Genomic DNA, 14,723 nt, shown 5'->3' with positions numbered 1-14,723 from the left:
AGTGAGAAGCTACCTCTCCATCAGCGCCAGACTGGTCCACCTCCTCTCCCCTCCTTCTTTATAGGAGAGGAAAGGGGCACCCTAGAGAGGCAGTGTGTTGGGATATGCGACTCTTCTCGCGTTGACACTCTAGGGCGCCTGTCTCCTATCCTTTGGAGGATAGCACACTGCGACTCTAGGGTGCCCCTACCCTCCTCTGGAGGATAGAAGGTGCCCTAGAGTGACGTGTGCCGGGAGTCACATCTCCTGATGCACTGCCTCTCTAGGGGCGCCCCTTTCCTCTCCTCCTATAAAGGAGGGGGGGAGAGGGGGTCGCCCAGTCCGGTGCTGAGGTGCTGACAGAGAGGCAGCTTCTCATTGTCTCTCCACAGCGCTCCTGGGTGCCCCTCCTCCGCCTCTGATGGCATCCCTCAGGCGGAGGGGAAGTGGCACCTGCCCCCTCCGATTTCAGAGATGTGTGCCACTTCCTGGGCCCTGATGCAGCCCTCTGCGCTGCTTGTAAGTGACATGGAGGTCTCCATTGCAGTGGTCTGGGGCTGCTTCCAGCGTCCCCAAACCGCTCCAGTAGAGACCTCTGTGCAGCTTAGAAGCCTCAGCTGCCTCCTCCATTTCCCCTTTGAAAAAAGGGGGAACAGAAGAGGTAGCTGCGCGGAAGTAATTGTGGTGATAACGTCCCTGCAATTACATCTGGATCAGGGGCGGGGGGGGGGGGCAAAAAAATGGGGTTGCCACTGGCGATGAGGCTTAGTCACAAATCAGGTCTGAAAAAGACAGGATAATGACTGGAATACAACATTATCTGGATTCTCCAGAAAAGCTGAAAGATGATCATTCTGGATTAAATGGCCAACACAGAAGCAACCAACAAGGCATCTGCCCTCATCACTTAGTCATCCTCCTAACTCCTTTAGCAATCCTCTTCAGTACAAAAAAGGACAGTATCGTTCTTAATATAGCATCACCTTATATACAAAAGTTATCTGTGTCAATTCTGTGCCTTTGTACAGCAACTGCCAGGCACATCCGGGATGGACAGACCAATCCTAAAGCTGGCAGCTCTGCTGGGTGCAGTAGTGCCAAAATGGCTACCGCTGCATCCAGTTGCATTGCCAAGGCCACCAGGGAAAGCACCAAGCCCTGCAATGGGGCTTCTCAAGTCTGCGCCAGCTATTTTGCCAGCACAAACTTGAGAGGCTCCACATTGGGCCTTCTAGCCCCAGAGTTCAGGATCTGGCAGAGCAAAACCCTCACTGCTGCCCAGAACTCTTATCTAGCTCCAGGTGGCATGCAATTGGTGCTGGGCCAGTACTGACTCCATGCAGGGTGTTGCAGGTATGCCTTATGGCACATTTGTGACACCCAGCACTGGCACTGGAGCTCAGTGCTGGCATCGCACACCTTTAGGATTGGACTGTGAAGCAGTTGCTTCTGATGGTGAATGAACAGGAGGTGCTTGCATCCTGTCTTCATCCATCTGCTGCCACTCACCAGTTGTGCCTCCTTCCTTGATCTGAAAAGGAAGGGGAAGCATAGAAGAGAATGGAGCATTTGAAGAGTAGAGGATAAGAGGGTGTGTTAAAGCACCTCTGACACTCTAGCCTAGCACTGCCTATCCTTCACACTTCAGCCTATCCACCCACCCTTCTATTCTCAGGGGACCAAGAAATGCAGGAAAAAGCCTTGACTTCTACACACTAGGAGCACCAGCCATTATGCGCATGAAGCTGCAAACATCCCAGCAATGCAAAAGCTGCCATGGGTAATTGGAATCTCTCTCCTGGTTTCCTGTGACAACTTTTGCCTTAATTGGGAGATTCTTAGAAACAACTCCCACACCTGGTTGACATGGCTTATGGGGACCAATCTAGGATTAAATAGGGATTATGTGGTTGTTGCAAGATGAAAAGGGAGAGAAGACCTGAGTCTCCCCAGCTATAGCATTCATCAAGTGGTGGGTCACAATTTGGAGAGAAGTTGCTTTTGTGTGGCTGCTGCCAGGCTTTTATTCCATCAGGTAAAAAGAGGCAGACAGGGAAAGAGCCGCATGCAGTTTTGTGTGGGATCTAAAATGCCCATCACTTGTTTTCTCAGCAGTCAAGTTCTAGCTAGGCTGTGAAGTAGGGAAGCAGCAGAACCTCACAAAACAGAGGGAAAGGAGAATTAACTGCAGTTTGGGATGCAAACTGTTCCAGTTCAGGAACAGCTGACGTCATAATTCTGTGATCACAAGGAAAGGCAATGGAGGAAGCAGCCAATCTCAGTGCTGCTCCTGCTGCTGGCAAATTTTGGGACTGCATTTCCTCTCCAGCATTGCTTTGGGATCTATGCAGACAACTCACAGATGCTGGTGGGGGAGGAGCAAGGAGGCAGCATGAAGGTGTTTTGCGGGACACCTTCAGTCTTGAAATGCTTTCAGTGCCTCCTTAAAACCCATCCTTTCTTTGAAGCCTTTGGTCCTTTAATTCCCAAACCCTATTATATGTAGCTGAAATGGCAAATTCTTCCCATTTACCCCTTTCTCTACTTCCCCCCTTTGTCCTCCCATGTTGATATTTAGGACCCTAGGCTCTCAAGACAGGTGCCTCTCCTCAAATCCTCTCTTAAATGCCATGTATAGGACGACAATATATAAACAAAATCCATATAAACATAACATGAGATGGTTTTTTTAAAAAAAGACAACAGCCTGTACTGAAAAGTAACCATTTATTAGAACCGATACAAGAAGTATGAAAGAGTGGGGTGAGGGATACAAGACAGAGGAGAGAGGTTTGTTTGTAACATGTCAATTTGTACAACAAATAGCTCCTTTTTTAAAAACCATTTTACACTTTAAAAATCAGCATTAACGTACGTTAGCTTAGAGTAAGAGGGCTTGGCCAAAATGTCACCAAAAAGGGTGGCTATCAGACGCACACATGTACACACGCAGCCAAAGGTTCATTGCTGTGGATGGCATGTGATGGGCGGTTGGGAGGGGTATGCCAATACATTGCCCCCAGGAAAGCCTCCTACCCCTTTTTCACTAGAGTTCCAACACTGATTTTCCTCGATACATTTCAGTTCCCTGCCCAGCACCAAATCCTTAGCAGCAAATCCTCAGGGCCCTTTCACACTACCACTCTCTGCGTGGTTTGGTTTCTTTCTTCCCCTACCTGGCTTCTGGCTTCTACCAAGTGCTAATCGGTTATCCAATTTGTTTGCCACAAGCGAAAGAAATTTAACGTGCCTCCACAAACCTTTCAAATGTTGCATGGGGAGCTGCCACTTCGGCATGTCACAAACAATTAGGGCAACCTTGTCTGTCCAAGTATGGCTGGATCCAGGATAGGACAGGGTGGGGAAGCACTTGACGGTGAGCAGTGCCACTGTGTGAGCCAGCCCTCCAAAGATTGGGAATCTGGATGTTTGCTTCTGAAGCAAGGAAGTGAGGTATCTTTTCCAGGTAGCTGGTCTTGTGCAATTCAACTTCATTTCTATAGCATCTGCACAGAAAAACTCCCAGGAATTATGCCTCTTTGTCTCTTGGAAACAAGAATCTCTAAGACACGGCATGGAAGCCTCCAACACTAAGGATCTAACTCCAAAGGGTTAACTGTGTAAAAAAAATTAGAGGACTGATGATAGCAAGTCTTAGGTAGCAAACTGTGGACACTACAATTGTGGCAAAGGTTAAGTGTAAACTGTAATGCACTGGATCCCATATCAAACAAAAGGCATTTCCAATATAGGGGACCTAGCGGAATTCAATTCTGGATGGGTGGATGGGGTTCCCCCCACCTACTCCTTTTACTCTTTTCCCACTGATGGGAGGAGGAGACCGAGTGTCATTACAGTTCATTCAGCCAGGAAAAGATTTAGATGCCACCCCAGGTAAAAATTAGAACATTAATCAAAAAATTAATGAGTTTAATTAAAATAAAATTCTCTCTCTCTCTCCCTCTCTGTATTTTATTTCAATCTCCTAGGTGACTGGGGATAACAATTCATTTTTTGACAGTGTGCTAAGAATGGGCTGCATCAGAAGACTGCACCTGCAAATTGAATGCCTCCCCAAGAATTTAATCCAAGATGAATTTAGAGAGGAAACACTTTCCAAATAGGAGCCACATATTTTTCAAAAAGAAAATACAAACTAAAACCCAAACCCACACCTGCATGCGCACACCAGTTACAAACCTCTGGTGAAAGGCCAGAAGTTATATTCAAACCTCACTCCCCAGCCCACACATAAACCTCAGCCCTGCAACCTCCAAATATAAGACATCAAAAAGCTAACATCAAAATGTTCTGTTTTGCCACTGAAACACTGAGAACAGGCACCAAAAAGTAGGGAGGCAAAATCAGTTCAGAAGCCACCTATATGCAGCATGAATGGCTTAGTAATCCTGGATGTTTGAATCAGCTGGGTAGCTCTACTACACTAAGAAACACATGACTTTAACGGGAGAAAATTGGGAGAAAAGAAACTGCCCCTTTGTATGATGGTACACAGGCATCTGGCAATGCTTCTTTTGGGAGGAGAGGGGATACAGTTATAGAGAGCTTCTTTTTCCTAGAGGAAAAAGTTTTTCCAAACAAGATTGAAGGAGGTCCTTGCAAACAATATTCCGAGGGTGTGTAAATAAACCCATTACAGGCCTTTAGTTACTCAAACTTCTGCCAATAAGAACGCTGAAAGAAATTTTCAGTTTCTGTACCTTAGTAGACTAGGCAGCCCTTCTGTGTGTCCAGCTGACTCATTGTGTTGATGCATTTAGCTTGGCAAGAAACTCCAAGTGTCTCCTGGCTTACATCAAACCAAAAAGGGTTTTGCTTCAGACTGATGATACATCAAGGGAAAAAAAAAGGGAAGAAGGGGAAAAGACTTCCTAGTTTTTGTAACGGTCTTCTTTACCTGGAAGAATCTCCCACATACATGGGCATGAGAAGGAACCTATACTAGCAGATTGGTGATGCAGAAAGCTGTCACAACAGATGTTTTCAGAACCATGTAATTAACTCCTTATCCCCTGTGGAGAATAGCATGTAAATAGGGGCAGGGAAATCAATCAGCAGGAAAGATGAGAAATCATGTCTTTCCCACTTTCTACCACTGGGAAGTGGGGAGAAGGGTCAGTCACTGGGAGAGGGGAAAGATGATTGCAGTGAGGATCAGGCAAATACTACATTAGTTAAAACCGGGTTCCCTGTTGCAGAAACCTAGCCACGGAGACCTCATGAGTGGAGAGAATGTGGCATGCGAGGGACAGGCAAAAGCAACAGCATCTCAAGAACTCCCAGAAGCTGTTTCAGGAAAACCAAGAAATGAGTGACTTAGGCTGTAATCTTATACATTCATGCGTGAGAGTAAGTCCCATTAAAATCAATGGGACTTACTTCAGTGCAGACATGTTAGGATTGGCTGAAACTCATAGGGAACCTTGCAGCAAGGGATGCAAGCTTGGAGGGCAGTGGTCAGCAGGGAGCTAGCCTTGGACAAGATGACCAGCAGGCTCAAGGCATTGTCTCAGCAAAGGGCCAGGATGAAAGGATAGGTATAGTACATGATGAATGACTCATAGAGAGGCAGACCACTGTGATGGAAGCTTATTTGTCAAGGGATGAGCCTGCATAAGCTGGGGGGGGGGGGAAGGTGTAGGAGAAAGCATTATTAAGGGGCTGTGGAACCTTCTACAAATCCTTTGCCCACACTTCTTTTGTGCGCGTTTGTAAATAGCGGTGGTTGTAATTTCCTGCTGTTACAGAGGAACACAGCACTTGTTTTGTGTGGATTTGTAATCACCTATTGTTGCATTGGAATGCAGTAAACATACTATTTAAAATTTAATCTGAAATGTTTACTAACAGGTAACATGGCAGTGAACTGTTTTGAAAATAAACCTTTGCCTGTTTCTCAAAATACCATCACATCTCTTTATTTGAACCACTGGTTAAACCAGACCCTAACTGCTCCTTTAGGAGCAGGAAGTCTCCTGATTGGCAGCATGGCAGAAGGGACTAGTGCGGCTTCTGCTATGAAGACACCTCCCCCTGAATGCAGTGAATGTATGGTCGCACATTCTGCAAAGGGTGACTCTCAAGGATGTCAATCACTAATGCATTTTGAAAAGGAACAACTGCATATCTGGTGTGAATCTAAGAGAAGGAAAACAACAGAAGGCCTGCACTGCCTCTGAAGGGGGAATGCAGCACTTTCTAAGATTCTGGGATTCTGAGACTAAGAGCAGTTTGTTGGCTGATCAAGGGAGTCCGTTTTTAATGTTGCCTTTCCAGATTTCACATGCTATTTTTCATACACCAAAACCTTGCAAATCTTTTCATCCCCATCCCACTAGCTAAGATGCAGACAAGTTAAAAAGAAAAAAAGAATGAAATCAAGTTCTTTTGCTTCTCCTCTGCTAGAAAGCCAAACAAAAGAAGCACCAAGACTTCAGGTGCACCAATAGGACTGGAAGAATCCAGGACTTTTTCCTGCTGCTTGGATGAAGACAAATACAAATAATAATTTTAAAAAATGAAAGGCCTGTGTGATCCCAGACCACTTATTCTTTGTGGTTTCTTTGCCTGCACATAGTAGCTTTCAGTCAGGAAACAGAAGTGCAGGACTGAAAGTCCAGACTTTGCCAACTCAACAAGTTCAGCACTTTAACAGTTAACTAGTCATATTCAGTAAAGACTTCAAACAGAAACATTACAAACATCTCTACTTGTTTATGTTCTTTCTCACTGACTCACCTCTTTCAAACATGAGGGAAAAGAAAATTCTGAATACATCACCACCAACTTTAGCTTACCAACCTCACAAGAACAAAACAGACCTGGTGTACTCTCAAGACAGAGAGGCAGGCAGTAAAAGCTTCAATATTCAGTCATAGCCAGATATAAAGCTCCAAGTAATCAAGATATGCATCCTTAAAATCTCAAGAACATGGAACTGGATGCAATATGGGCTCCTGAACTATGTGCCAGGCATCATGAGGGACCTGTCCAAACAACTCACATCAAATTAGAGACTGTTTTCTGCCACATATGGTTGGTTACATCTAGCAACATCTAGCAATTGAGCTGGAGAAATTCTGAAAAGCAACTCTTGCACTGGGCGTTTGGCTTCCAAGAGTGAAAGTTAATGTGCTGTGAACTGCAGCCTTCAGAGAACATGTGCTGGAAACGAAACAGTTTGCTGGTGACAAAGGAGTGGTCCCTGGCACTGCACACTCCACTCATGTTATCACACATATACAAACTGCCCACAAGCAGCAGTTGCTGAAAGAATGAAGAAGAACGGAACAGAAGGGCTGAGAACTGTTTCGATTGTCTGCAGCAAGAATACAGGAAAAATTAAACTCCACCATGCAAAGGGAGCTCAGCAGTCACACCAAACATGGATTTGCTGTGGTCCTCCCACTCTCCCCTCCTCCTGTAAAAAGTGATTCAAAAGTGACTGGAAGAAGCAGGGGCAGGAGAGGAAGAATGAAACAATCCCAGACCCTGAAAGAGATTTGAAGGAAATGCAAGGACTGGTGACATTTCAATTCTACAGTATAAGATGACTAGCCTCACCTTGGATTAATTCTTTTGCAGGCTCCCATCAAGTCTATTACCAGCATTCATGACCCTTATCTGCCCTCAGGCATCCAAAAATCAGCTGGCAAGAGACTAGCACTGATCAATGTTAATACTGTCAAGCTTTGCCTTTTATTGTCAAGAGGTACAGCAAAACCTCTCTGTGAGGAGGGAGAGTGAAGATGAAAATATTAGAGGCCTTCTAAAATTCTGAAGGATCCTGAAGTCCCACCTATACTACACAAGACAGACATTCCATGTAAGAAAGAAACAGGCAAACATGCATGGACATGGAAAAAGGGCACTACAGAGGGAAGTATTATACCTGCTTTCTGTGACCTGCTGTTCCCCCGAGCCCCTCACCATACAGAACACAAGGAAAAGCCAACTGCTAAAATTACTTAATGTTAGCAGCTCCAAGACCCTAAACATGGAATTGTTCAACTGCCACATTGCTGGTGCAAAAAACAGTGTATTTCAAGTGTGGCAAGCATGGGGGGGGGGGAGAAGGGGGGAAAAAGCCAGCCTGGAGCATCTTTTACACCTTCTGAGCTTTTTCTAGGCCAACATGCTATATTGACTAAACTATGTGAGGTGATTGCAAATGGAGCATCTAAAGGATTCTAAATAATCATGACTGTGCCCAGAAATGAATTCAATTTTTAGACCAGAATTTTTGACCTTTTTTGGGAAAGGGGGACAGCCAGTGGTAGAGAAGGGACTCTAGTGGTACAGAATCTGGCTGGGCTACTACATTCCTACTTATAACACATAACTAATGAAAGAAAAGGAAAAGAAAACAAGGATCCTGGATTTGATTCCATGAAAGGACATACCAAAAAAAGGGTAGGTTGCCCTTTCAAGCTAAGCAGTCTCTGATGGTCCCAAATTTCCTGCTCCTGCCCTGCAGCTAGAACATGGAGGCATTGATGCAAGTTAGATTGGCAGTGGGAGTCAAGAGCAGCGCTGCTCTCCAACATCTGGAACATAATTTCAAAATTCCAGCAAAACATCAGTAGTCCTAAAAAAAAAAAATAGCCTCACGTAGTCCTGGCTTGAGTGGCAGGGGGAGGGAGAAAAGTAGAGTTATTGGGGTAATCTCAGAATCCAAAGAGTGTGCCGAGTCACATGGGGTTTTCCCCCAATGCAGGTAGCATCTGTCACTTTCACAGCCCTATTTCAGAGGAATGGGATAAAATAATCCTCCACAAACCACAGGATGAAGATGTAGAGCTAAAAAAAGTCCCAGAAGGTCAGAGAGGGCTTTCAAAATGAGGAACATTTTTTGGATTGTGAGACAGGGAAACAGGGGAACACACACAGTATGTCAATCCAAGGGAAACCAAAACGTGACTCGCACCATTTATGTTATGACAAAACCAACCAAGATCGATGTTTCTCCCATGGAGCACAGTAATAAGCACATTTTCATAGATGTGTTTGGGCAGAGGGGAAGGGAAGGTGGATATGTACAATTATGGATGGACAAATAAGCCTGGCCACTTTAGCTTTTCACTGCTTCCCGCTCTTTGTTTTCGGCGTCTTCTGGGTATGCATGCCAGGTCAGTCTCTCTTCATAAAATGCTATCACAATCTGAGGGCACTTCACATTGGCTTCTTTTGCTAGAACCAGGTCAGCCTCATCCGTATCTTTCCTGAAAAAAGAAGCAAGAACAGGAGGAGAACCCATCACTAGTTGATCAAGCAGTGATGCTGCACCTGATGGCTTAGAACACAAACAAAAAGGGAGCCCAGGGCTCAGGTAACCCAACTTCAGAGCGAAGCATGGCAAAAGCATATACTGAGTCACTTGATTAGCCCAAGACAAGTAGGTAGCACCTCCAAACAGTATTTTTGGACCCTACTGGGAGATATCTCACAACCCAATTCTGAGCTTCCTGGAGCAAAGGACTGCTGTGGCGCCAAAAATGGCTGCCACGACATCTTGCATGCCCCAGGCATCCACTGCCGCTCCTCGGGAGAAAGGGACTTTTGTCCCCTAAGTAAGGAAGAAGCCCCAAAATGGTGCAACTTGATTCTGTGGTGGCTCTTGAGCTGGTGCTGGAATTGAAGAGTCCCATGTTGGGCTGCGCAGCCCAACACAGGGCTCAGGATTCAGTGGAACTGAGCTCTGCCAGTCCTGCCCCCTTCCAGCCCTCCACCCACCCCAGAACACCTCCCCCACCCCCATTAACCTCTATACCACCTGGTAGTCCAGGCGACTGCCAGGTGGCAGAACACAGGCCTAGCATTGGAGCTGGCCCAGCGCACACTTGCACTGGGCCAATGGTAAAGAGCTCACAAATACACCTTACAGCTCATTTGCAACAGTGCACACCAGCAGTAAGCCAGCAGCAGGGCTCGGGATTAGGCCCTCAATCTATAATATTTTAGGCATATAAAATAAAAATACACAGAATGCTTGTAATTAGGGTTGAACACTTTGGGGAGCAATCCTATCCTGTGCTGGAACAGGCAAGCCAAGAGGATTAGGATAGGGGCCCAAAACTTTTTCCTTTACCCCGGGTAAGGAGCCCTGGCCCCAATGGGTCTCCTCTGACTTGAGCCACTTCCTGAGGTGGCACGTGCTTCACAGCCTCCAAGGGACTTGCAAAGTAGTTCTCAGGATTGTGCCCTTAATAGTGTAAATCAGTAGATTATCTGTAAGGCTTTTTTTTAATAGTGAGGAGGAAAGCACACTATACAACCATTTTCCTGAAGCTAAGCAGTTGAGGTCTAGTCAGTGTTTGACCACTGAGGCAATAAGACTTTGAGAACTTAAATAGAACCCCATGGTGGAAGAAAGGTGGAATATAAATAGAGGCGTTTGTTTCTGTTGATAACTAAAAAAAAAAATAACACACACCACATTTCGCATTTTAATTAAAAATGCAAACCACCACATTTTTGAAACAGCTCTATCCATAGGTAATGAGTAAGGAACACTGAAATAGTGTATTCCAGTGTCTCTCAAACTGTGAGTCGGGACCCACTAGGTGGGTCGTGAGCCAACTGCAGGTGGATCCGATCCCTATAAATTAAATATTTTATATTTAACATATTAGACTTGTTGCTACCATGGAATGTGACTGCATTTGGGGAAATGTTACAGACCTGTAGTTTTAACAAGTTACTATGTACATTCTTTTAACAATGATAGTAAATGGGACTTACTCCTGGGTAAGTAAGGGTAGGACTGTAGCCTAGGATTGTTAAAAATTTTTCCTACTTGATGATGTCACTTCCAGTCATGACACCACTTCTGGTGGGTCCTGACAGATTCTCATTCTAAAAAGTGGGTTTCGGTGCTAAATGTGTGAGAACCACTGATGTATTCAGTTGTGAATAAAAACACAAACATCACATTTTGCATTTTAATTCAATGATTTTTTTTAAAAAAAACAACTATTTTCAAATACCTCTAAATATAAACATAAATGAATAAAATTATAGAAAAGAAAATGTGAAACATTTCCTTCCAATGTTGAACAGTAGCTTTTGTTTAATAAAGTGTTGATTTTTTCCCCAAGTCATAATGAATTGAATAAAAGGGAGTTTATTAATCAACTTTAAAAAACATGAATTAACAGCCCTACTGAATTACACTAGTGCCATGGTCAACAACTCATTTTTCTTGGAGGGTCCCCTTTAAGAAGAGAGCAAGGGATAGTGGGTCAGTGCTTTAACACTCATATCATTAACACTGGCATGTGGCTTGCCAGTGAGTTCTGTTACCAGAAAAGTCACTTTCTCCTCTGGATTGGCAATTGGAGACACAGGTTTGCATATTTCAGAAGATCTGGTTTGGCTCATAGGCCTCCAATAGCTGAACCCCTATACTTTTGCAGCATAACTGAACTGCCATTCACTCAAAAAGAAATCTCTCTGTACCTCCCCATCCCAATTCCAGCCTGCAAATGAATAGATGCATTCTCCCCTTCAGTCGTCCCCATCATCACCACCACCACAAAACAGACTTTAGGATTAAGACTGGACTGCAAAAGAGGTCATCTCTGCACTTCATCTTCTAACAAAAAGGATCAGAAAAGGCAGAAGGAACGCAGAAAGGCTATCCTTAAGCTTTCCAAGAGCCACAAGATTTCAAGAACAATGAGGGGCATCTCTCTATTTTCTCCAGCTCATATAGTGGCGTGAGGGGAGGTGCAAAAGGTGCTCAGATTTCCTGAATCTCTGATAGCAGAGTTTGGTTCCTATACTTGTCTACGCTGTAGCCTACTGCAGAGCAATTTGCACTGTGCAGGTTTCATAGGGATGGAACAATCTATTTAAGTGCCTACTTTTGAAAACTGCTGATGCAGTATAAGCAGAACCCAACAGTTGAAATGCATTGCCCCCAAAGGGTGTCTATAGCATGCTATCAGGAACTGCTGGAAACAGCAAGTGGAAATGGCAGTGCAAGAGGGGCCCTTTCAGATCTCCTGGGTGCCAATGGGGGGGGCATGTGAGGGGAGGGAAGGGGTGGATCCATCAGCAGTCACACACACCAGATCTTAGCCTCTCTTTTCAAAACCTCCCTCTCCTTTTTTTCACCTCCATAATTTAACATACACCTCCAAAATTGCTGGCATATGTCTGAGAAGACCCATAAACTGTAGGCTTATGTAGAGATAAGTAAAAAAGTGTTTTTCTTACTTCCCATTTGCCTTGACATTGTCCTCCCCCCCCAACATAATGTGCAGCACATGCCTTTTTTGCATGGCTACATGCTATAGCATGGCAGGGAATAGGATTGGGCTCAGTGTGTCTGTATTTCAGCTACATGCTACTAAGGTACACACCCAACAAAATCTACAGCCAAATGCAGCATATCCCATAATACAAGCAGAGGTAATTAATTTAATTCCTTCCTCCTAAGAGTGCACACACACGAAGGCTATGACAAGCAAATTCTCTGAAACCAGAACTTTTCCAACAACCTGCCATTGTGCAGACCTCACACCTGTGCTGGTTCCATCCAACACCAGATCCGATAAGTGAAAGATAGCTACTTCCAAGTTTGAATCCAACTGAAAGGAAGCATCTTCTGGTATTAGCCATGGCATTAAGTGCCCCTGGGAAGTTGCCCCTATGCCTCCCAAAAAGAATATCTCATCTAAGGGGAAACCAGTCTTTATGTCTGAATTCTTCAGTACTGAGTTGATAGGCCTTGATTTCCTTTTGTTTTCCTAAGCCATTTTGACTTTATTTATTTATTGAACGCAATTTATTATTTATTTATTTATTGAACACAGAATATTTCATATTACTATGACTAAGAAAATATTTAAAGATGGACTTTTCTTATAAGTTTAATTTGTGTTTATTGAAGTAAAAACAACTGTCCTTCCTTCATGATCTTCAAAACAGAATCATCTGAGGCTTTCTAACATTTAAATTTGAACCAATGTAGGGCCCAATCTTATCTTCTGCTGAACTGCCTGTTCCAGCGTGTCTATGGTGCATCTATCACAAGTTTTGGGCAATTTGTGGGTCAGACTGAGGCAAGGAGAAACTTTTCCCTTACCCTGAGAGCGACAGTAGCCCCAATGAGGCTACTCAGATCTGCACCGCCTAATGAGGTGGTGCAAACCCAGGACTGCTCCAGGTTGCCTGAGAACAGGGTCAGGATCCGGAATAAGTGATGGATCCTGGCCATGCCACCCTCTCCCCACCCATCCCAAAACGCCTCCCACCCACCCTCCCCACGCTCCCCCAGACCTTCACGCCAGTTGAGTTTGGCCAACGCAACTTACCCATTTCTGGAGCCCATGTCAGTGCAGGGAGGCTGGCGCATGCATATAACCAACTCCCCTTATGTTGGCACTTTATGGCGCTAAGTGCTTTACGGCACTTTCACAATGATGATGGGCCAGCGCAAGGGACCTGTGCTGGCCCATCTGCCCCTCAGGATTGTGCCCTAAATTAGTTAAAGGCCAGGCAGTTAATACATTTTACTAATGAGCACTGAGGGGTGCCCTTGCAAAGGTAAGATAAAACATCTAGTGAACAGTACAGAGTAATTAAAATGAGTGCAATTAAATTTGCCAATCTGTTTCTGCAACAGTTCATGAAAGGGATTACTCTCAGCCCGTGGTGTAGAAATAGGCCAGATTCTTTCGAAATCGTTAATTTACCACTCAGTGTGGTCTAGGAGTTAATATGGTTATGGACCTACAAGCCCAAGATTTATATCAAAGCTCTGGATTCAATGAATGGCTTTGGAAAAGGCATGTACTCTAAGCCACAATTCCCATTTATAAAATGACTACAGCAGCTACGCACCACACAGAAATGTTTGGTAATAATGACTGGTAATAAATACTGTAAAAGAAACTTGCAAATTCAAAATAGTATCCAAAATTTCATAACTGGATTTTTTGCCCTTCAGAATTCAGAGCAGATGGAAATGACAAGCCTGGATATTCAGTGGTTATCAGACACCATGTGCCCCTTTGGGCATATCAACTGGTCACAAGCTATGCTTAAACTCGGGCCTCATATATACAACCATTTTTAACAGTAATTGTTACACAGATGAAATACTGCAAGTGAAGATAGCTCCAAACAGCAATTACAACCACTGTGGAGTGTGGCAGAGTATTCCCTTGATCAAAAAATGTCAGGAAAGACTTCTAGTGCCATTCATTCACCACCCTTAGCATTTGCTCACATAATAAATGAGCAACAGAAGCATGAAGCCACCAGGTCTTTGTGTCCTGTGTTTCTCTCCACCCCAAAGCCCCTCTTCCTCCACCCCAAAGCCCTTCTTCCAAAGAGCCGTACACAGCTGGGTCCCCACCCCCACTCTGCCTTGCGAGCAGATCATCCATCTCAACCCAGACAGTTCTTAAGAGATAGAGAGAAAAAAGAGGGAGGGGGATATTTTCTGCTGCATGACTGTTCCCCCAGTTTGAAAACCAGGTGGAGAAGGAAGGGGGAAGATTGGGGAGCAAAAGGCAGTTCCCGTGGATACAGCTGTGCTATAAACTCTGCCAGGCAGATAAGCCAGACTTGTAGCTCTTTGTCTCTGCTCCTGGTGGGGGAGGGGCAGCTGCTGCATATGCAGCGCAGCTAGCTAGCTCTGTCTGTCATCATGTTGTGTGTGTTCCTCTCCCCCCCCTGCCCACAGAGAGGCTTCCAGCTGAGATAAGCCCAGG

The 14,723-nt window shown here is 44.7% G+C and overlaps 1 protein-coding gene across 4 annotated transcripts in view; it reads right to left on the bottom strand.

Moving 5' to 3' along the window:
- Window positions 1-2,692: 2,692 nt before the first annotated feature.
- CBX5 (chromobox 5) overlaps window positions 2,693-14,723 on the bottom strand; it is a 73,198-nt gene continuing 61,167 nt past the window's right edge. For all 4 annotated transcript variants that reach the window (XM_066614620.1, XM_066614622.1, XM_066614621.1 and 1 more), the window contains exon 5: window positions 2,693-9,221. In XM_066614620.1, coding sequence (XP_066470717.1) covers window positions 9,071-9,221 — 151 coding nt within the window. In that variant the 3' untranslated portion in view covers window positions 2,693-9,070. The remainder of the gene's footprint in view (window positions 9,222-14,723) is intronic.

The sequence above is a fragment of the Tiliqua scincoides genome, chromosome 2 (assembly GCF_035046505.1).
Source record: "Tiliqua scincoides isolate rTilSci1 chromosome 2, rTilSci1.hap2, whole genome shotgun sequence".
Lineage (NCBI taxonomy): Eukaryota > Metazoa > Chordata > Lepidosauria > Squamata > Scincidae > Tiliqua > Tiliqua scincoides.
The sequence above is the reverse complement of the archived record's forward strand: the minus strand, read 5'-3'. Positions and strand labels throughout refer to the sequence as shown.